The sequence below is a fragment of the Daphnia magna genome, linkage group LG1, assembly GCF_020631705.1.
Source record: "Daphnia magna isolate NIES linkage group LG1, ASM2063170v1.1, whole genome shotgun sequence".
NCBI lineage: Eukaryota > Metazoa > Arthropoda > Branchiopoda > Diplostraca > Daphniidae > Daphnia > Daphnia magna.
The window spans coordinates 2,297,605-2,317,495 of NC_059182.1; the positions used below are offsets into that span (position 1 = coordinate 2,297,605).

Consider the following 19,891-nt stretch of genomic DNA (forward strand, 5'->3'; position numbering starts at 1 on the left):
AGGACAAAGTTAGAGGAAAATCATCACGAACGTGGACAAAAATCCCCTACGTTTCACCTGAACCTTTGACAATGTTGCCAATCAAGGAAAGAAATAATTAATACCAGTCTCTATTGAGTACAGCACGCTAAACTGTACTAATGTCCAAGTAATGTTATAGCAGCTATTCCAATACAATCAATTCCTGTAATTTCGTTTGGCGATTTGTATTTGTCATGTACTCGGAAATGGCAGGCATTGACAGCCAATCGATTGGCCATTTGATGTATAGGATATCAGCTTCAATTGGCTGCGTACAAGACCAGTTTAATTTCCTATGTTGATTCAATGGCGGCTTTACACGATTCGAAATAAAAACACCTAACTCAAATCGATAGGATTATATCTAATTAGAATTGTTGTTTGGTTTGTTTAACGATTTTGAAAGGGTATATTCTACTGTTGCACGTGTCATTCTACATCCACCTTTTCAAAAAATGATCGTCTATCCTCCACGGTTACCTGTGTCCTTGCATATCACCTGCAGCTGTGGAAATCTAGGGTTGTGGAACAGAAAATTCGAAAAGAAAGGTCGTTCATGCCGTTTCGAGGAATCGCACGTGCCATTCTACATGCCACACTCCCTAAAAATGATCACCTATCCTCCACAGTCACCTTTGCCCTTGCATATCACCTGCAACTGTGCAATTTTAGAGGGGTGGAACGGAAAACTTAAAAAGAAAGATGTTTCTCTCGTTTCTCTTTCATATGCAAATCTAGTTTTCTGCCACATCCCTTACGTCATTGTCTCAGATCGAATAGTTTCCTTTTCAGCTTTTCATTTTGTTCCAAGGCAGTCAGACAGGAGGGGAACTATAGTTTTGTATTTCCTTCATCTCTTCGGCATCTAATTGTTGTTTTTTTTCAAATACATTTTTTTTTTGTCAGTTCTGAGAATTTTTTTAGGTTGGGTCAACTCATCTGAACTGAAGGAAGGGAGGTCAAAAATTCATGATGGCGGCTTCCATTAAATTTTGTTTTGAAATATGTACTGTAATTACTCACCTACCCCATCGCCTCAACCTCTAAAGTTTTGAGACACAGTAAAAGCTCGAGCGTTGTGCATAATTCTCCATGTTTTTTATCAGCTGGCCAATCTTTTCTTCACACGCAGACCCAGAGCAAACACCACACGTGGCCATCATTCACCAGGTAAAAGGCATTTTATAGTTGTATCCGTATTTATTGATTCCCAACGATGGAATCTTAATTTTTGCGCCAATACCAGTTAGGAATGAAACTTGTCTACCCAATTTCCATTGCTTACAACTGTGTCCCCCACCTTTAGATGAGTTTTAAAAAAATTTACACGCGGGAGGCAAAATAGAGAGGGTTTTTCCATACACGGTCGGCGGGGTGCGTGAATGATGTCATGGCTGGGTCACCAAGGTTTTTGTTTTTCGAGTGCGTTTGGATTGCTACAGAAATCATCGTTTTCCCCGTGAAATGGTTTCGCTGGGGTCGTTTAGTTTTCCTCCCGTTTGCCATTTGGCACTTGTTTTAAATGCCTTATCGATGTAATCGTGCTTCAGTATGTTGCAATATCCGTGTAGTGTAATCCCGATGTGGTTACTTTAATTTTACTTAAAAATAAGAACGGTTTGGGCCGTACATTTTAAATCGCGTAAGCTGTAATGATAATTTAGAAAAAAAACGCATCATTTCGAATTGCGAAGCAGCTATTCTCTAGCCTGCCAGTGTATATTTTAGTCGATACTAAGATTTATATTTTAATCGCACCACAACTGGAAAATAGGCAATTTACAAGATGTACTTTTCATTGAATTTCTTCAGTTTGAGCACTCTTGGCTTTAGCATTTAAAGTTTCTAGGACTTTTTCTAATTTCCAACGGTCCTCGGGGATCTTTTCAGTCATTCCTTCAATCATGGCATATGCATAATGGTTTTTCGCTAAACCTAAGATTCAAAATAATCCATAAATCATGTGCCATACGAGATGATTTACAGTTCATTCAGATCTGCTTACCCATTTCGCCATCGAGGACCTTTTCGCCTTTTTGAATACTAGCGGGAGTGAGAACTTCATTTGGACGTCCTCCATTGGCAAACGGATGACCGCCCTTCGTAAGGTAATTGAAAAAGAGGCATCCCAGTGAAAAGACGTCAATCGAAACGTTAACGCGGATTTGTTCTTTCTCTTCTTTAGTTTTCCCTTCCGTGAAAAGGAATTCAGGGGAGTAGTAGACTCGTGTGCCTTTGGGTCCGCTAGTCATTGCGAAACTTCCGGAAGTTGTTGTAACTGTCCGGCTCAATCCAAAATCCGATATTTTCAGAACGAACGTTGAAGAAATCAATACGTTTGCTGGTTTTATGTCTCGATGGACAAAATGCTTGGAATGAATGTATTGAAGTCCGCTAGCCATTTGAATCATCCCCTCGATCTCGGAAGGCATTTCGCCCTTATAGGTTCCGTTAACGTAGTTGGCAATTGTGCCGACGCATAATTCCAAAATCAGGTATCTAATAATCAACGGTGAAATAAATTGATCGAACTGCGTTAACTTATTTCTAGTGAACACAGATACTTGAAGTCGTTGTCATCCTGGACATGAAGGAGTTTGAGAACGTTAGGATGGTCGAGGTTTTTCATGGTCTCCTCTTCTAGTTCTTGAGCAGCTTTGTCCAAATTCAAGCCAACACTTTTCTCAATCCTCTTGACAGCAACATCTTTTCCGTTAAAAGTACCTGAAAAAACTTGAGCAGAAAAGCCACGCCCGAGAACGTTTTCCTTGTCAAATTTCATAGTTGGTTGAGATCGCTTTGATGAGAAAAAATGTGCAAACATGTTGATCGACACGCTAGAGCCTAATTAAAAACAAAATAACTATACAAACAAAAAGGTTTTTGTTTAACACAATTCCTAACTTTCTTTTACCTAAACACGAATATGAGCCAACGTATTCATATCACACTCGTCGTGGACTGAAAAACATATTCGACCGATTAAAATGTTTACGAAATTCCCCCCTCTATTTTCTGTATCCAAAGATGCAAACACAGTCTTATCTCTTTATTTAGCAATCTTTGGAGGCTAAAACAAAATGATACCACCACTTACGGTATCCTGTCATATACATTTTTATCCAAATCAGTACAAATAATGTTATGCTAAAAATCCCCGAAATGTATTGTATTTAAAAGAAGCAGCAAAAGAAGGAGAAAAATAAGCACTAATATATGTTTCACACAAAACAAAGACGTTCAATTAAGGTCGATGAAAACGAAACGATTGATAAGATGGTCATGCCATTTGTAACTGTAATCGGCTGAGAGAAAAAGATCTGGTTGACCTTCCAAAAGGTCTTCGTGTGGTTCTCTCTGCTCTGCGTGAAATACCAGGACTGTCGCTGGAATAACGAGCGCAGTTGATGCCAAATGACCTAACCGAAGGGCCGTGATAGTTGAGCGCATTAGTCACCGATTGAACCAGTGAATTTCTGTTGGAAACGGTTGCTTGGCCGGCCAGATATGTTGCCACCTCAAGCAGCACTTCCTTGTCCAAATCGAAACATTCAATCGAATAACTCTGGTGGCAAACTTCGTTACGTTGGTGGTAAATCTGATAGAAGCGATCGCGTAGATTTCTGGGAGCCGTGTTCAAATTAAAATATTGCGCATAATTATTCTTAAATTGATTGAGGACGTTGTTCAGATCTTCGGTTGCCGGTGCGTTACTGATGCCCTTAAAGTATTCGAATAATGAACCAAACAGCAACTGATGAGCGTGAAAAATCATACGCGATTTTTCTAAATACTCCGCTGTAAATGGAACAGCTGGTAACACGATCCGGCTTCTTCTTCCGACCGTTGGTAATTGCCCTTGATTAGTTGCTAAAAAAGAAGGGGATTTGGAATTATTCATGAACGTAGAATGAAAGTTCCCATGTTCAATCTTACTTCTCTTGTCTCTCAGCTGTTCAACATCTTCTGGTAAGTTTGTATCTAAGTCAAAGACAGTGTTTAATAATAAAATTATTGTCTTTAGAAAGTAATTCAATTGGTGTACTGTTATCTGCGCTAGTGTGGCATTTCCATATTCCTGCTGTCGCGAGAAAAACGACAATTATTGCAGCCCGCTACAAGGAAAATGAAACAATTTCTAGATTGACGATAGCCAGTGTGAGTATAGAATAAAATTAAAGACATATACGTTTCTCATAGTTGCGACCGCAGGTGTCCCCGGTATGATCTGTAATCACTGAATAGAGTCTTGAAAATGAGATAAATACATTTTAAGTAATAATATTTTTAGAGTGAATTACGTTTCGAGTTGATGGGAGATAATGCTGAGACAACTATAGGCGTGGCTGCGCTCAACAGCAACGCAAGACTGGGAATGCTTAAAAAATGTTGGCCGTCATCATCGTGGCTGACGTGGTTTCTTCAGCACTCGAAACATAATTCATGGCAATCCGCATCTTGAAATGAACGCCTGTCTATGAGCTACTTCAAATAAAGAGTTATGTAAATTCTCATGGTTGCCTATCTCAATTTTTGGCTTGCATGCGAAACCCAAATTTACGAGAAAAACCATTTATTTATCATAGAGCATAGCTGTCAAAGGAATAGCCATCGATTGTGATTTGTTGGTTAGCTGAGCGACGTGCAGCTTGTTCCAGTACACGCAATCGATGTGGTGATGTCGAGTAGATTACGTCGGTCGATTAAAAACATCTTTTTCCAACATTACTTTTCAAGTAACCCAAAGCTGCTGTCGTAGTATCGCTGCGAAACGTTCATCTCTACGTCACAATGATTTGAGGTATGACCGAAACGAGGAAGCAAAGGAAGCAAAACCGAACGACATAGAAAAATGTGGCAAGTGTACTGAGGCCACGTTTGTTGTTTGAAGTGTAATTGAGTGTATGCTTTAATAATGTGAATGCTGCTCAACCCCATTTAATAAATCAAAGAGCTGAAGATTCAACAATTCCATTACGATATTTTCCAATACTATATAATAGTTGGGAAGATATCCAAGACATCACAAAGTATAAAATGTGCGTAAGTTGACGACGCCAAAGTTGAGCACATTTGGCGTCGTCATAATAAAAACTAACTGCCAAATGAACTTAAAAGTGTGTGAAACTCAAGGGTAATAATCAGCAGCCCGAAATTGTTTCGAGAACGATGGCTGTGTTTGCGTTTAGCTCTTTTGAATTTGGTGCGGAAATTCGCCTTTTTACAAATCGTCATCTAGTGCGAGGGCGAGGCAAAATCTCTTCTTGCCATCTAGCGGTTGGCAGACGAACAGCATTTTCGTAACAGAGAATCTCTGTTTTGTTTCGCTGATCGAATAAAAACGTCGTAGCATTGCTTCTCCGTTAAAATCAATCAAAAATTGATCGAGTAAGAATTTTGCAAGACAAGTGATTATATACTGTCTTCGGCGAAATGGATAACTCTTCTAGTAGCTGTGGCTCAGCTTCGTCCAACACCTTGGATCGTCTCAAGATGCTCTATCCTTTCGTCAATGAAGAGGACACGCCACTGCCTCGCTGTTGGAGCTCTAAAGATAAATACAACTTTATTGGACTGTCACAAAACAATCTTCGAGTTCATTACAAAGGTATTCCATAAAGATATGATAATTTTTTAGAGTTTGTCCAGTTAAAAAAATCATTAAATCTCCATTGGTATCCTTTAGGTTATGGCAAAACACACAAAGACGCTGCAAGTGTTAGAGCTACTCATGCTATTCCATCAGCCTGTGGTTTGTATTATTTTGAAGTGAAGATTGTCAGTAAAGGAAGGGATGGGTATGCAATCTTTCATTGGTAAATAGGGATCAAACTTTTACAAGCTCTTCCTGTCCCACATGTAGGTACATGGGCATCGGCCTTTCAGCACAGGGAGTCAATATGAATAGACTTCCTGGCTGGGATAAACATTCATATGGTTATCATGGAGATGATGGCCATTCATTTTGTTCTTCTGGTTCTGGCCAACCGTATGGACCAACATTCACGACAAACGACGTAATCGGCTGCGGAGTTAACCTCATTGATAACACTTGTTTCTACACAAAAAATGGACACAATCTTGGAACGGCCTTTGCCGACTTGCCTTCAAACCTGTACCCCACCGTTGGTTTACAGACTCCTGGTGAAATTGTAGACACCAACTTCGGTCAGTCTCCCTTTGTTTACGACATCGAAGATGATATGAGAGAACTCAGGGCGCGCGTTGCATCTACCATTCTCAATTACCCTATACCTGATAAACAAGGGCATTGGGAAGCTTCATTGCAAAGGTAAATAGTTAGGGTAATCTTTTCATTAACTTTGACCTGAGACGTTTTTCCTTCCTCAGAATGATAGCTACGTACTTAGTGCACCACGGTTATTGTGCTACGGCTGAAGCATTTGCACGATCTACTGGTCAAGAATTTGGCGAGGAAGTAGCCTCAATTAAGAATAGGCAGCGTAAGAAACACTTCAAAAGTCATTTGTTGCTGAAATTCGCAGCCTTTGCCTTTCTTTTCCTGTAGGAATTCAACGCCTAGTATTGAGTGGAAGAATGGGAGAAGCAATTGAGACCACACAAACTCTATATCCAACTCTTCTTGAGTCTCGTCCCAACTTGTTGTTTTTGTTGAAAGTGCGGCAGTTTATTGAAATGGTTGGCGGATCAGATTCAGAAGTTCGTGCAACCACTAACAGGAGTCCGAAGTCGCAAAATTCTGGTAGCCCAAGCATGAGCCCAAACTATGGTGGATTTGGAACTTCTCAGGGGTGAAGGATTTTATTTGTTTTAACTGTTTTTCTTCTTCAGTATTCATTTACTCCATGTCTTTGGTTCCAATCAGGGCTCACCCCAGTTTAAGGTCTCGGTCTAGATCACGGAGCTCAAGTCCTGGCCACTCTTCAGTACAAACATCAGTGATTCAGTCTACTAAAGCTTTTTCTCAACATCTTAACGGTTCGTCTGTAGCAGCGCCATCGTCCTCGGATATGCAAGAAGAAACAGATGAGGACGTGGAAATGAACGGAGCCTCCCAGAATGGTTCTCATGCAGTAACGGGTGAAACTTCAACATATTCAGGCGTGAAAAACGACAGTTTCCTTGAGATGGGTATTTGGGATCTAGTTAGCACATTGCCATGATCTGTTTGGTAACCTCATGTTAAACTTTATTGTAGAAGTCGATATTGCTGGCCCTAGCACTTGTACAAGACGTCAGCTATGTGGCGGTAATCAGTTAGCAATGGAAAGGACACTCGAATTTGGTAAAGAGTTGCAAACCCTTAGTGTTACACTCCGAAGACAGCATGGGAAGAATGAAGCTAATAAAAAGATGCTAAGGGTAAATCTTGAGTTCATGATCTTTTCGTGTTTTTTCATTTATTTAATTGTTGTTGTTTTTTTAGTTATTTATCGTGTTATTTTATTTTATTATTTATTCATATTTTTCTTTCGTTCTTGAAGGATGCCTTTAGTTTACTAGCGTATGCTGACCCATGGAAAAGCCCAGTTTGCGAGCAACTTGATCCCGTCCAGCGCGAACCTGTCTGCGCTGCACTTAACTCAGCTATAATGGAGTCCCATCACCTACCAAGGAGGCCACCAATGGAGCTAGCCATTGGACATGCAAGGGAGCTTCTGCGGCTGATGGCTCAGAACGGTCTTGGGTCCTGCGCCTTCGCAAATATTGATCACCTATTGCAACCTTAGTTAATAATTTAGGTCGGCCGGAAGATGTGCGAATGCGAAAGCTGTTACTGTATGCTGTTTATTTTTGCGTTTCCTTCTATCCTGCTGTTTCCCTCTTAACTGTGAAACCCAATCAACCAAATAAAAAAAAATAAAATAAAAAAAAAATAAAGGTAAATATGAGGATTTGAGAACTAACACTAAAAAAATTACAAAGTTTCTTTGTACACTGAAACTTTGGGCTGATTCATTCGTTTCTGTTATGTGTTGGGTGGTAGTTTCGTATGTTTGAATCTGGTGGTCTTCTTTCTCATCTCTTCATTTTGTTTAATACTTTGTATCGTTTCCGGCAAACGTTGTTGTGCGAATGTCCTTAAAGTGTGTAGTACATTGACAACTAAAAGAGTACACTTATCACGACGAATTTCGCGTTGTCTTTGAAATATGACAAATGGAAAAAGTTTTAATTAAGTGATTGAATAAAGATAGCCATGGTGTGTTTTTTTTTATCGGTATCCATTTTACGTGAATCGTCGAATGTCCCCTCCCCTGCGCTTTGCAGTCTGCCCTCTGGCTTTTTATAGCAGTAGAAATTCTAATTGGCAGGTAGCTGGCAGCGTTGCATTGTATACGTCATGTTGATTTCTTTTTCTATCTCCTTCGGCTTTTACACGTCACTTTTTGTGCTGTGTGTGTTCCTTTTAAGCTAAGAACTGACGGAATCTGCGAAAAAGTGTTAGGTACCTCTGAACGACACAATACGAAGCATTTTAAGTAATCTGCACGAAAATGTCCGAATCTGCCACAGATGAAGTGCAAGAAAGCGTCAATGCATCCGCAAATGCCACAGCCCGGGTACCTAGCACTCCGGAGGGAATGGCTATTGCTTATGGAAGTTTAGTTATAATGGCTCTTGTACCGATTTTGATCGGTGCTTTCCGCTCGGTTCGTCACCACAAAGAGCAAAAGGTAACCTAGTATTCTATGGTATACAGCGAATATGGTCATTTAATTTTAGTACTTAGTTCGTAAGTACTTTAGTTCTTAAGAAACGAATACTGGCATTTGACATCAGCTAGTAGGACATGAGTCAACAATTGTTTTGTTTTTTTTGTTTTCATTTTTTAGGAATCAGGAGAGAAGCCAGACACAATGACTCAGAAAGATGCTGCCATGTTTCCGATAATTGCCAGCTGTGCACTATTTGGGCTTTATGTGTTCTTTCAGGTGATATAGATTAAAATGTCAAATCTTACATAAAGAATCATACTTTGTTTCCTCTACAGCTTGTTTCAAAAGACTACATAAACTATCTCCTCACGGGTTACTTTTTTTTCCTGGGTATTTTAGCACTGACACACCTGTTGAGCCCAGTTGTCTCTAAAATTATCCCAGCATCTGTTCCCAACATTCCATTTCACTTATTGTTAGTGAAAGGCAAAGCACCACAGACTGAAGATATATTAAATTATGAATTCACTTCTCATGATCTAGTTTGTATGGGTCTTTGCTCAGGAATTGGAGTATGGTATCTTCTAAAAAAGGTATGCAGAAGCCATAATATTTGTAGTTCAATTTAATCAATTTATTTTTCTTTCAGCATTGGATTGCCAATAACTTGCTGGGCTTTGCATTTGCCGTAAACGGAATTGAACTTCTACATCTTAACAATGTTGTTACTGGATGCATTCTTCTTGGAGGTCTTTTCTTCTATGACATCTTCTGGGTATTTGGCACTAATGTCATGGTCACTGTTGCCAAGTCCTTTGAGGCCCCTATTAAATGTAAAGAAATTCAGTTATTTCTGTCTTTTAATTTCTGACATGCATCGTTCTTTCTGGATTTTTTTAGTGGTCTTCCCTCAAGATTTGCTGGAGAAAGGCTTGGATGCCAATAATTTTGCCATGTTAGGTCTGGGGGATATTGTTATTCCAGGAATATTCATTGCTCTGCTGCTTCGCTTTGACAACAGGTTTTTTGTGCAGCGAGTCCATGTACAGATGGTGTTTCCTAATGTCATTTCTTTTTTTATCATCTAGTTTGAAGAGGAAAAGTAACTTCTATTTCAATGCAACTTTCTTTGCTTACTTCATGGGATTGGTGGCCACCATTCTAGTGATGCACCTATACCGTCATGCCCAACCTGCATTACTTTATCTTGTCCCTGCTTGCTTGGGAACCCCTCTATTCCTGGCATTAGTCAGAGGAGACATCAAAACTTTATTCAAGTATGTTTCATATTAAAGAAGTCTAAGAAACTGTTAATCATTGTTATTTTTAGGTATGAAGATCACCCTGCTGAGGCTGAAGTAGTGATAGAAACAAAAAAGCTTGAGTGAGTGTTGTATTTAAAGATGTCCCGTAATCATGAACGCACCAGAATTTTCTAAGAAGCACCCTCATTGGTTTATATAATTATGATGTTTTTCATGGTGTTTTTCCTTTGTGTGCTTAAAGTGGCTTTACTTGAGCTACCTGACAATAGCAAAACAATTGTCTAATGACGTATTCCACACATTTTTTATGTGTATAACATTGTGTAATCGTCATACCAACAACAGTAGATAAGATGGAAAGAAATTTCTGTCATTTGAAATTATCTCCCACTGGGAATACACGGTTGATTGGTAAATTCTATTAGAGAAAGGATTAGTTACCTCTGTTGTGTTAGTTATTAAGGAATCAGCTGTGGGACATGAGGTTCGAGAATGTGTACTTTTCCCGCCAGATCCTGGTGGCAAAAATATAGGTTGTGCAACTAAGATATTCCCTAAATGTGACGAGGATAGTTGCAAAACGCTCACTAAGAGTTGTTGCCATAACGTTTTCTTCTCCTAGCGGCTATAATATGCAACCCAAGTAGCCGCCCTTTTCAACTTCATTATTTCATTCCTCAGTTGGCGGTCAATGTGGCGGGTGTGCGAATTCCTTTCCGAACGTTACTTCTTTCCCCAAACTTTTTCTAGTGTTGTTTCCCTGCCTAGCTGGTATTTACCAAAAGTTTAATAAATACGACGTATTAGTCTATTTTGTATTTCGTATTGAAATCCAAAGAAATGCCAAATGCATCACAAGGAAAGGAGAGGCAGAAGCCTTGCACATTTCCATACAAATTGTGGCAATTGATGGATGAGTGTACTGATGGTGCTATCAGGTTGTATATTTAAAATTTTTCAATACAAAAAAAGAACAACTTTCTAAAACTAAGTCCTGTCGTGTGTTATAGATGGAGTGCTTCCGGTGATAGCGTCATTATAGATCAGAAAGCGTTTTGCTCTAGCATTTTTGTAGGAAAGATCTTCAAATGTATTCAGTGGCCGAGTTTTGTTCGCCAACTCAATTTGTACGGGTTTCGCAAGATTCCCCCACATGGACACAACCAAGGACCATGTAAATGCCCATGCCATGTTACTACCTGCATTTGCTATATGCATGAGCATTTTCGTCGATGGACTTACGATTCTCTGTCTCTGGTTACACGTCCGCGGAAGCAAAGCCAAGCTGGATCTAGCTCTATCTCCGATAAGCAGAACAAAAATGTATGAACGTAAACAAAGGTACTTAAAAACAATTTTACCCATATTTTTCTTATAAGGATATCAATGGCAACAAATCACAATCAGTATCAAATCAAACTGATTGTCTTGACTTGAGTGGCTCACAAGAACTGCTAAATTGGAACGAAGCGACAGTCCCTATTGGCATGCTGAAGGAACCAATATCCAACTCAGAATTGTCTGAGCCAACTGCCGACGTAAATCTCTTAAACTTTAATTTACTACATATTTGACTTCAAATTATTTTTTTGCTGAATTTTCTTTCGCTAATGCTCCAGGATCAAAGCAATAGTGTTTCCGTAGTGGACACGAGTATTAAGAATGGGCATTTGTTGAAAACCATTCCTCTTGAACATCGTCGCGTTTATCGTCTTGAATCGTCATTAGATTCATATTCTTGGACTGGAATGACAACGAGCAAAAATGACCATGATCGAAATTTGACGCAACCTATTTCTGCAGAAACGGATGATCATTTGTCACTTTTTTATGAATTCAACGGTACTGAAAGGGTAATCGTATTGCCAGGAATGATCCCTGATATATTGGCGGTGGAGATTTTTCAAGACGATGGAACGGAGTTAATGGATATCGATGTGGAAGCTGATGACTGCGATGGCCTTAGCATTTGTAGCCACGACCAGTGACATTTTATTTTCCGGCCACATTTTACTATTGCGAGGAGTACTTCTTTCGTTTTTTTTATTAATAATATTTTTCATTTATTTATTTTATCGTAGCCTTCTGTGACAGATGGTATTTTATAGTTATACTCAAAGAACGCATTTTTTTTTTATGTTTCTACTGGATTCAAATGAAACTTTATTTTATCATTTTAATAGATATCAACTTTATTGTAATTTCTCTTATGTGCTTGAGAGAATTTTGCTATTTTTCCATTACCCTAAACAGAACTTAAAAACGAAAACATTAAGGAAAAATCTATAAATTTATTTATTAAGCGCAGTTTAGGAGTATGGAGTAAAGCAACAAAACTTTTCTTCAACAAAGACATGGCATAACACATGGTTACATTATTTGTGTATAAAGCAGTGAGGAAATTTGGCAACTGATAAAAGATTACTACAGTTTGATTGTATCCAACGTACGTTGTAGCTATTCTAAATCAAATTCATGCTCATGAACAGGAACAAGGCTAGTGGCACAACTTGCAAAGAGAAAAAAAAGCATTGACGATATGAAAACTTAAAGGACGATTTGGAATGTTTCAAGGCTTAGTGTTCAACCATTCGGTTGTGAGAAACCGATGCATTTACGTGCTTAACTTAAAAGCTTCTTCAAAGCTGTGCTAGAGCAGCAATCTTTTGGTAACCGGCAAAGTGCATCTGAAACTTGGGTAAGCTGAGGATTGCGGGATATCAAAAACTGACAAACATCTGCACGATCTGCCAGCGCTGCTCTATGAAGTGGAGTACATCCATCAATATCTCGTAGTCCGGAGTCGGCTCCTCGATCTAGCAAAAGTTTTACTACTGCTAAATGTCCTTGCTGGCTAGCACGATGAAGGGGAGAACTCTGATTGCTCCGTGTAGGAAGATTTACGTCCGCACCATGTGTTACTAAATATTTGACCACTTTTAAATGGCCTGCTCGTGAAGCATAATGAAGTGAACTATATCCAGATGTATCAAGTGTGTCAGCTTTGATGTTTTGCAATAATTTACTAAGACGATCTAAGTCCCCATTGAGTGCTAAAACAAAAGGAATCTGTTTTCATGTGGCAAAGGGAAATCAATCAACCAAAAGATAGGAATTATTTTGGTTACCAGCAGCCCAAGGCCCTCTTTCAAAATCCATTTCTTCTAATGTCTGACCAACAGATGTGGAATGCTGGCAGTTATGGTGTGTGCATTTCTCCATGTCAAAATTTGTTAATCAAGTTCTGCAGCAGAATCACTCCTATAAAGTATTTGAATTGTAGTTAGACACCGGATGATCACTGTATAAAGTTTAGCTAAATTTACTCTTCTTCATCAGAAGGTTCAGGGCAAGGTTCCGGAAAATCTTTCCTCATAGTCCAAACACAATTATCTGGACTCACATAAAAAGAGCTTACTACTCTGTATCCCAGAACTTCTAAGGCATTTAATAGCACAACTGGGTGGTGCCGAAATGTAACTGTGTGTACATCACTGTGAGGTTCATATGTGAACCGTTTCAAATCTTCCAAATCACAAGCTAAGAAAAATATTTGTATCCAGAAATGATACTTATAATCTTTTTTGCTGAAATTACCTTTTAATCCGGAAATGCCTACTTTCCATGGTGGGCTTGGCGGCTGACTAGCAGCGCCGTTTTTTGTGGGGTTCAAATTCCCTGATACGATAACATAAGGCATTCGTCTTCTGAATTAAAACCTTTATTAGAAAAAGCCTCTAATGTTCCTAAACTTATTGTGTTCACCAAGGTTTTCACTGCAAAAAGAAAACAACTTCTACAGCCCTTTTGACATTTTGTTGTTGGGTTTCGGTTTCAAAATGGCGGAAACAGATGACGAACGAAATGCGTATTCGATTAAATCAGCGCCATCCGCCTTTCCGCCATGTGAAAAGACAAAAGAGTACGAGGTACGGGGACAACATACGACCAGAAACAACTTGCAAGGCTACAAAACAATCTAAAAAAAAATCTGTTTCAGAGATTTTACATATCAGCTAATTATTATTTTTCAAACAGTAAAAGATTAATGATGGCAATAAGGAAGCAAACTGTATTGGGAGAAGGGGGGGGATTCGCCGACTTCGATGGAATTTCGGGAACCGCAAATGTCTCGAATGTACATACCAGAAAATGAAGTAAGTAAAGAAGATTTTTTAAAAATTTTATCAGCAACCAAAAAAAAATCTCATTCTGCACCATTGAAGAAAATTTGTTTCATGTTACCCTGAAAGTTTGTGGTTTAGCTTACTTTGAAAAAATCTCTAAGGTCTAATCTTTTGACATACTTTAGATAACTAAATAGCTAGTGCTAAAAGCATACCAACGTAACATTATAAATCAAGTAACGTTTCGTTTTCATCCACTGTTTATTTTGTCTTGTTATATTGTTGTAAAATACTCGTTGTACCTTCTGAAACTTTATTCAACGTTTCAAAGCCTTTCCAGCAGAGGACTCTACTAATGCAACCAGATTTCCTAAATGACCGCGCGCTTGGTAAAAAGTGGCCTTAAAACATGCCCGAGCAGAAACAGCAAAAAGAACAGGGAGGGGCCTACCACTAAGAGTCGCATAGTTTGTTGCCTCCGGTCTAAAGGTGAATGGCTATTACTTCTTTATCGAACGCAAGAAGACTGTCAAGAAGTCATTCCGTGCAGTCGGGTTTATTGTTTGGTGTCCGAGTTGACGGGAAAGAAACTGTCCAGATTTTGGCAAAATGAAACAACAACAGTGTCGATCATTTGTATTTGTTTTGGTGTAGGTGCTTCGGTTTCACTCTTGTACTGGGTGTGCATGGTGTCTGATAAAGAAGCTCAGTTGACATTCTTGACTGTCTCGGACAGATAGTTGCGCCGACAAAATGGGGAATTGTTTCAGTTCGGACCGTCGTTCGGTGCCAAGGGTAGAAGAACCACCCATCAGTGGTGTTCCGTTTTTGCCTACACAACCACCTATCAATCCCATTGGCACACCCAACATAAATCACATTGAAAATACACAATTTCCACGTAATGATAAACTGTTACCTATATGGTGATCCCGCTTTCAATGCTTTGCTTATTTTTTTGCAGAAAGTCGCATTCTCCCGATTGGTCCTTCACTTCCTGCACCTCCAGACCTCCAGGATTCGTTGAGCTCAACAGCAAAAGTTTTTGTGGCATTATATGACTATGATGCTAGGACCGATGAAGATCTAAGCTTCAAGAAGGGAGAACATCTTGAAATTATAAATGACACTCAGGGTGACTGGTGGCTGGCTCGCAGCAAAGCTACAAAGCAGGAAGGCTACATTCCCTCCAACTATGTGGCAAAGCTCAAATCCATCGAAGCAGAACCGTAAGCTTTCTTTGTTTAAGTATCTCAAAGTAAATTTTCATTAAAGAAAAGAAATCAGTGAAGAAAAAACAACAAAGAGAAAGAAAACAGGAAAAAGAGGAATGTAAATTGCCACCTGTGTGTTCCTGTGTAAGATACATGGCCTCAGGGGTTATTTACCTGCTGGGAGAAACAGGTAACAATGGCCTTTCCCATTCACCGGTTGAGGCCGTTTCAAGGACATCGTGGCAACGCATTTGTACTAGGAAGTTGACAACCAGATGCATATCCATGCTGAGTTCTACTCTCAACGATGATCATTTATTGACAATATCTATACTTAATCCGAAACGCGGACAATCGTCTGCTCGGTTGTAAGAACCAGTCATCGCCGACATACTTTAATTCCTGAAAAAAGGAAAAAAAAAAAAAAAGGTTTATTTCAAGGTTGTGGTAGGAAATGAAGGAAATCGCTTCTGGGCTGATTGACTTGTCTCTTTTCTTGTTCTAAGAATGAACGCTTGCCCTAGCAACCGTGTTTGTAAAAATGTTAATGTAGGGAAATCTGTTTGTTAGGTGGTATTTCGGCAAAATTAAGCGCATCGAGGCTGAGAAAAAGTTGCTACTTCCGGACAACGAGCATGGTGCATTTCTGGTCCGCGATTCAGAGAGTCGACGAAATGATTACTCGTTATCTGGTAATTCAAATTTTAAAGTACTTCTCTAAAACATTGTGTCTCCTGTTTTAAATTTTCATTCGTTAATGCCTGTGTGATAAAAAAAAATAAGGATAAGGCAACTTAATTTCCGTTTGTGATTGAAAATTCTGGTGTAGTAGTTTTTTTTTTTTTTTTGTACTTTAGTCCCGCCCTCAATCGACTATAATTTCTGGCATTGGACTTTTGGCAATGAGTAGCTACACTTTTTGAGCGAGAGAGGCCGACCATAGATTTACGCAATTAACAAGGCTCGTTTGGACACGTTTCCCTTTAAATTTTTGTGGGCAGTGGCCGTGTCTTTGTCAATTATTTCCTTCGTGACCTTCGTTTAATTTTTCTCAGTATTGTCACGGTCCTTTTGATTCCACAGTTTTAATGTTGGCAATTTAAGTCTAGGAATCGTTCTGATACAGCTAATGTATTTCCATTTCCATGTCCATTACATTATTTATATCCTGTCTATAGTTCGTGATGGGGACACAGTCAAGCATTACCGAATTAGACAATTGGACGAAGGAGGCTTTTTCATCTCCCGCCGAACAGCGTTTCGAACATTACAAGAGCTGGTGGAGCACTATAGTGCTGATGCAGATGGACTATGTGTCAATTTGCGTAAACCATGCATCCAGGTTAGACTATTTCAATCTATTTTAATACTAAACAATGTCACTAAAAAGATCTATCGTACCAGATAAAGTAGATTTCCTTTCCATCTCAATAACAATTTATCTTCATGTTCCACGCAGATTGAAAAACCGGTGACAGCAGGAATGTCGTACAATACTCGCGACCAATGGGAGATCGACCGGACATCGCTCAAATTTGTGCGCAAATTGGGTCACGGACAGTTCGGTGAAGTCTGGGAAGGACTGTGGAACAATACCACACCCGTTGCCATAAAAACGCTCAAGCCGGGTAATTCCGAACGGAAATTGCGCAAATCACGGATAAATCAAACAGGTTTTATTGTCACGTTTTTTTATTGATTACAGGGACCATGGACCCCAAGGACTTTTTGGCCGAAGCGCAGATTATGAAAAAGTTACGACATTCTAAATTAATCCAACTTTATGCCGTCTGCACGGCTGAGGAACCGATTTATATTATCACCGAATTAATGAAAAACGGCAGTCTACTGGAATTTCTTCAGGGCAAGGGACGTAATCTAAAACTAGCACAACTTATAGACATGGCCGCACAAATTGCTTCTGGCATGGCCTACCTCGAATCCCAGAACTACATCCATCGCGATCTGGCCGCTCGCAACGTTTTAGTCGGAGAGAATAACATTGTCAAGATTGCCGATTTCGGCTTAGCTCGTATTATTAAAGAGGATGAATATGAAGCCAGAGTGGGCGCTCGATTCCCCATCAAGTGGACCGCACCCGAAGCAGCAAACTACAGCAAGTTCTCTATCAAGTCAGACGTCTGGTCTTTCGGAATTCTTCTCACTGAACTCATTACCTACGGACGCATTCCCTATCCTGGTGAGAAAAGATAAATTTTTTTTTTTTTTTTTTTTGTAGATTTGAGCTTATTAATGCCAATCAAAATTATGCTATAGGTATGACCAATGCGGAGGTGCTACACCAGGTAGAACACGGGTACAGGATGCCTGCACCTCCTAGTTGTCCTCCTGCTCTCTATGAAATTATGTTGGAAACATGGCACAAAGACCCTATGAAACGACCTACATTCGAGACGCTTCAATGGAAACTAGAGGACTTTTTCACCATCGAAGGGTCTGAATACAAAGAAGCTGCGGTCGCCTACTAGACTATCTACGGTTTCACTTGGAGCCAAAATATTGGTGAGCGATTGACCCACTCATGTCATAAACACAAACACTCCTACACAATCATGTAACCGCACACAAGTTCGCTATTTGTCTTGACTTTACTTGGACTGCCTCTAAAGAACAAGGTTTAACGAAGACGCATCGGTGCTCAGGCGTGTCTATTATTATTGATGGCATTACTTAAAATAAGAACTATCCCCATATCGCAAGTAATATTTGATATTGTGTAATCCGCAACACACAATCACATTTTATTTTTATCTGGTTGGGATTTTAAGAAACGAAAAGAGTGCATACAAAGTAATCAGTATTGGCTGGGAGATTATTTGATTATGTTTTCGCTTTCTTTTCAATTTTGCTCGTCAATTTATTTTGCTTAGTTTGGTTTTTTAGCCGAACGTTATGTACATTTCCATCCCGGGCATTTGAAAGCTGTTGATGCGAATGTGGATGTTTACGCTTCCACCCGATTTTTGCCGTCAGTCTTATTTTTTTGTTTTTTTTCCTATTTTTTATTATTAAATCGTCTTTGTCCCTTTATTATGATTTTTTTGTTCCCATCAACGTCTCGTCTTCATTTGAACTTTACAGTCGTCAAGGTATTGTGTTTTCATCATTATCCCCTTTTGAATCCTTGTTTTCCAGGAACAATTGGACAATAAAAGCACTTGTTTTTCTTTTAGATTTCTGTTTGTTTCACGGAGATGCAGGAGAAATCGCAATTTATTCTAAAACTTGAAATCTGCATTCATTCTTCTGTGGAGAAGAATAACAATCTATGATAATGTCTCTCACTGCCCTTAATTATTATGTAAAAAAAGCACACAATAATGAGTCTTCTGCGGTTTCGTCGACACCAATTGAAATGGATAAATTACGAACAAACCATTGTTTCGCTTACACGGAAAACAACCGAAATGGAAACGCTGAATTTGATCAAGAACTGGAATAGTGAGCCACTCCAAATTCGAAATCGAGGTGAAGTTAACGCCCTTAAAAAAAAATGTGTTTTGATAGCCAAGCAGAGCGTTCCAACATAACTTCTTTCTTGCTTCCTCCAAACAAGTCCACAAAACACATTCGTCTCTGTTTTTGGATGCATAGACAACGGGTAGAGTTGAGAATCATTATCATTGATCTTAGAAGAATAAAAATGACGTCTGCATGACAAGGATCACATCATTGCCAACCGGTTCTAGTCAAGGAGCAAAAGAATAAGATGAAGATTGCATTTATCTACATACAACTACCCAGCTATAAATTCCATTACTATTCAAAAATCGAGCATCCAAAATTGAAAGAGAGTTACCAAGTCTTCGATCATGTAGACTAGCCAATGTCGATCGTAAGATAGCAAATACAACTGCGATTACTAGCTTCCCAGAAAACCCGGAGTTTAAACATTCTGGAGTTATACAATGCAAAGTCCTCCATATTCTTCAATTAATCAGAGCAGTTATGAACGTACAACTGAAGTAGCTGAGTGCTGCGATAAAGCATTTTCATTTCATCAGTCGTCCATTATTCCTCATTCCACTTGTTTCATCATTCGAATAGAAATTTATTACAAAAGAATTGACTGCGATTTCGAACGGTCTTTACCACCTGTAACGCAAGAATGATTGCACAATGGCCGTAGTCACAATCATGCCGTGGAAGAGAACTAGGAGTCAGTGTGGTGAACTAAATAGAATTTTCGTTTCAGCACAACACGTGCCAGAAAACCTTGAAAGCCACATGCAAAAATCCCATGTACATACGTACATGCTTGACAACAAGTCAATCCTCCAATCCTAATGTATATCGCTTCTTAAGAGTCTAATGGTCAACTTCTTTGTACTGAAATTACTTTTGGCCATTTGAATTCGTAAGCCGCCATTAAAATTCCAGACTACTCGGAAATAAACAGAAACATTCTTGCAGGACTGAGCCTCCTGAGAGCCTGAGGCGTAGTTAAGCAATCTTTTGTAATTTGTAAATGGGGATCTTGTTTTATTTATCAATGATTTATTCTGTTCGTTCACACAGGTGACGATTTTTAAGCAAATTTATGTGATTGTAAATTTGAAGTGTAAATAAAATACAACAAAAATGGCAAGCATTATGCAACG

General features: G+C 39.2%; 7 protein-coding genes and 2 long non-coding RNA genes across 12 annotated transcripts; 5 read left to right on the forward strand and 4 right to left on the reverse strand.

Moving 5' to 3' along the window:
* Window positions 1-857: 857 nt before the first annotated feature.
* On the forward strand, window positions 858-2,681 carry LOC116936444. The gene is made up of 4 exons (XR_004401728.2): window positions 858-1,191; window positions 2,008-2,129; window positions 2,207-2,516; window positions 2,573-2,681. It is a non-coding gene; the product is annotated as an uncharacterized LOC116936444 (long non-coding RNA).
* Window positions 1,701-3,058, reverse strand: LOC116936428 (serine/threonine-protein kinase/endoribonuclease IRE1). Of its 2 annotated transcripts, none has more exons than XM_045177370.1 (4): window positions 2,925-3,058; window positions 2,586-2,865; window positions 2,027-2,520; window positions 1,701-1,956 (listed from the first exon to the last, which is right to left on the reverse strand). In XM_045177370.1, the coding sequence occupies exons 2-4, from the start codon at window positions 2,843-2,845 to the stop codon at window positions 1,817-1,819; spliced, it is 894 nt and encodes a 297-aa protein (XP_045033305.1). In that variant the 5' UTR covers window positions 2,846-2,865; window positions 2,925-3,058; the 3' UTR covers window positions 1,701-1,816. The 2 variants fall into 2 exon arrangements, with proteins under 2 accessions (XP_045033305.1, XP_045033309.1); XM_045177374.1 differs by having other exon boundaries at window positions 2,936-3,043.
* A 117-nt stretch (window positions 3,059-3,175) lies between these two features.
* On the reverse strand, window positions 3,176-4,393 carry LOC116936431. Of its 2 annotated transcripts, none has more exons than XM_032943580.2 (5): window positions 4,323-4,393; window positions 4,211-4,258; window positions 4,067-4,136; window positions 3,958-4,002; window positions 3,176-3,891 (listed from the first exon to the last, which is right to left on the reverse strand). In XM_032943580.2, the coding sequence occupies exons 2-5, from the start codon at window positions 4,217-4,219 to the stop codon at window positions 3,302-3,304; spliced, it is 714 nt and encodes a 237-aa protein (XP_032799471.2). In that variant the 5' UTR covers window positions 4,220-4,258; window positions 4,323-4,393; the 3' UTR covers window positions 3,176-3,301. The 2 variants fall into 2 exon arrangements, with proteins under 2 accessions (XP_032799471.2, XP_045033339.1); XM_045177404.1 differs by having other exon boundaries at window positions 3,176-3,879; window positions 4,323-4,392.
* A 921-nt stretch (window positions 4,394-5,314) lies between these two features.
* LOC116936407 (ran-binding protein 9) lies at window positions 5,315-8,136 on the forward strand. The gene is made up of 8 exons (XM_032943557.2): window positions 5,315-5,629; window positions 5,708-5,819; window positions 5,885-6,313; window positions 6,373-6,485; window positions 6,551-6,794; window positions 6,869-7,134; window positions 7,202-7,365; window positions 7,488-8,136. Exons 1-8 carry the CDS (start codon window positions 5,455-5,457, stop codon window positions 7,731-7,733), a joined length of 1,749 nt encoding a protein of 582 aa, XP_032799448.2. The 5' UTR covers window positions 5,315-5,454; the 3' UTR covers window positions 7,734-8,136.
* Window positions 8,137-8,349: 213 nt separating this feature from the next.
* On the forward strand, window positions 8,350-10,349 carry LOC116936423 (minor histocompatibility antigen H13). Its single transcript, XM_032943571.2, has 7 exons — window positions 8,350-8,681; window positions 8,841-8,939; window positions 8,999-9,256; window positions 9,313-9,496; window positions 9,564-9,684; window positions 9,752-9,940; window positions 9,994-10,349. Exons 1-7 carry the CDS (start codon window positions 8,502-8,504, stop codon window positions 10,049-10,051), a joined length of 1,089 nt encoding a protein of 362 aa, XP_032799462.1. The 5' UTR covers window positions 8,350-8,501; the 3' UTR covers window positions 10,052-10,349.
* Window positions 10,350-10,502: 153 nt separating this feature from the next.
* On the forward strand, window positions 10,503-13,244 carry LOC116936425 (heat shock factor protein). The gene is made up of 5 exons (XM_045177359.1): window positions 10,503-10,699; window positions 10,767-10,866; window positions 10,939-11,251; window positions 11,308-11,466; window positions 11,548-13,244. Exons 2-5 carry the CDS (start codon window positions 10,769-10,771, stop codon window positions 11,914-11,916), a joined length of 939 nt encoding a protein of 312 aa, XP_045033294.1. The 5' UTR covers window positions 10,503-10,699; window positions 10,767-10,768; the 3' UTR covers window positions 11,917-13,244.
* On the reverse strand, window positions 12,947-13,928 carry LOC116936438. Of its 2 annotated transcripts, XM_032943587.2 has the most exons (5): window positions 13,694-13,928; window positions 13,526-13,635; window positions 13,255-13,468; window positions 13,057-13,189; window positions 12,947-12,981 (listed from the first exon to the last, which is right to left on the reverse strand). In XM_032943587.2, exons 2-4 carry the CDS (start codon window positions 13,626-13,628, stop codon window positions 13,162-13,164), a joined length of 345 nt encoding a protein of 114 aa, XP_032799478.1. In that variant the 5' UTR covers window positions 13,629-13,635; window positions 13,694-13,928; the 3' UTR covers window positions 12,947-12,981; window positions 13,057-13,161. The 2 variants fall into 2 exon arrangements, with proteins under 2 accessions (XP_032799478.1, XP_045033347.1); XM_045177412.1 differs by having other exon boundaries at window positions 12,947-12,997; window positions 13,526-13,909.
* Window positions 13,929-14,487: 559 nt separating this feature from the next.
* LOC116936410 (tyrosine-protein kinase Src42A) lies at window positions 14,488-18,462 on the forward strand. The gene is made up of 7 exons (XM_032943560.2): window positions 14,488-14,956; window positions 15,020-15,284; window positions 15,840-15,961; window positions 16,448-16,611; window positions 16,729-16,897; window positions 16,975-17,469; window positions 17,547-18,462. Exons 1-7 carry the CDS (start codon window positions 14,809-14,811, stop codon window positions 17,756-17,758), a joined length of 1,575 nt encoding a protein of 524 aa, XP_032799451.1. The 5' UTR covers window positions 14,488-14,808; the 3' UTR covers window positions 17,759-18,462.
* On the reverse strand, window positions 17,996-19,856 carry LOC116936449. Its single transcript, XR_004401733.2, has 2 exons — window positions 19,090-19,856; window positions 17,996-18,975 (listed from the first exon to the last, which is right to left on the reverse strand). It is a non-coding gene; the product is annotated as an uncharacterized LOC116936449 (long non-coding RNA).
* Between the last annotated feature and the right edge of the window lie 35 nt (window positions 19,857-19,891).

Excerpts from the sequence above, each read along its gene's own strand:
- LOC116936428 (XM_045177370.1), bottom strand. The coding sequence starts at position 2,845 with ATGTTTGCACATTTTTTCTCATCAAAGCGATCTCAACCAACTATGAAA. Across the intron at positions 2,521-2,585 it reads CAGGATGACAACGACTTCAA|ATACCTGATTTTGGAATTAT; the intron begins GTATCTGTGTTC and ends GTTGATTATTAG. Across the intron at positions 1,957-2,026 it reads GGTCCTCGATGGCGAAATGG|GTTTAGCGAAAAACCATTAT; the intron begins GTAAGCAGATCT and ends TTTGAATCTTAG.
- LOC116936431 (XM_032943580.2), bottom strand. Across the intron at positions 4,003-4,066 it reads CCACACTAGCGCAGATAACA|ATACAAACTTACCAGAAGAT; the intron begins GTACACCAATTG and ends TCTTTGACTTAG. Across the intron at positions 3,892-3,957 it reads ACAGCTGAGAGACAAGAGAA|CAACTAATCAAGGGCAATTA; the intron begins GTAAGATTGAAC and ends CTTCTTTTTTAG.
- LOC116936407 (XM_032943557.2), top strand. The coding sequence starts at position 5,455 with ATGGATAACTCTTCTAGTAGCTGTGGCTCAGCTTCGTCCAACACCTTG. Across the intron at positions 5,630-5,707 it reads TCTTCGAGTTCATTACAAAG|GTTATGGCAAAACACACAAA; the intron begins GTATTCCATAAA and ends GGTATCCTTTAG. Across the intron at positions 5,820-5,884 it reads GTCAGTAAAGGAAGGGATGG|GTACATGGGCATCGGCCTTT; the intron begins GTATGCAATCTT and ends TCCCACATGTAG.
- LOC116936423 (XM_032943571.2), top strand. The coding sequence starts at position 8,502 with ATGTCCGAATCTGCCACAGATGAAGTGCAAGAAAGCGTCAATGCATCC. Across the intron at positions 9,257-9,312 it reads TATGGTATCTTCTAAAAAAG|CATTGGATTGCCAATAACTT; the intron begins GTATGCAGAAGC and ends TTTTTCTTTCAG. Across the intron at positions 9,497-9,563 it reads CTTTGAGGCCCCTATTAAAT|TGGTCTTCCCTCAAGATTTG; the intron begins GTAAAGAAATTC and ends GGATTTTTTTAG.
- LOC116936425 (XM_045177359.1), top strand. The coding sequence starts at position 10,769 with ATGCCAAATGCATCACAAGGAAAGGAGAGGCAGAAGCCTTGCACATTT. Across the intron at positions 10,867-10,938 it reads TGTACTGATGGTGCTATCAG|ATGGAGTGCTTCCGGTGATA; the intron begins GTTGTATATTTA and ends CGTGTGTTATAG. Across the intron at positions 11,467-11,547 it reads TGTCTGAGCCAACTGCCGAC|GATCAAAGCAATAGTGTTTC; the intron begins GTAAATCTCTTA and ends CTAATGCTCCAG.
- LOC116936438 (XM_032943587.2), bottom strand. The coding sequence starts at position 13,628 with ATGCCTTATGTTATCGTATCAGGGAATTTGAACCCCACAAAAAACGGC. Across the intron at positions 13,469-13,525 it reads AGGCATTTCCGGATTAAAAG|CTTGTGATTTGGAAGATTTG; the intron begins GTAATTTCAGCA and ends TATTTTTCTTAG. Across the intron at positions 13,190-13,254 it reads GAACCTTCTGATGAAGAAGA|GAGTGATTCTGCTGCAGAAC; the intron begins GTAAATTTAGCT and ends AATACTTTATAG.
- LOC116936410 (XM_032943560.2), top strand. The coding sequence starts at position 14,809 with ATGGGGAATTGTTTCAGTTCGGACCGTCGTTCGGTGCCAAGGGTAGAA. Across the intron at positions 15,962-16,447 it reads AAATGATTACTCGTTATCTG|TTCGTGATGGGGACACAGTC; the intron begins GTAATTCAAATT and ends TCCTGTCTATAG. Across the intron at positions 16,612-16,728 it reads TGCGTAAACCATGCATCCAG|ATTGAAAAACCGGTGACAGC; the intron begins GTTAGACTATTT and ends TGTTCCACGCAG.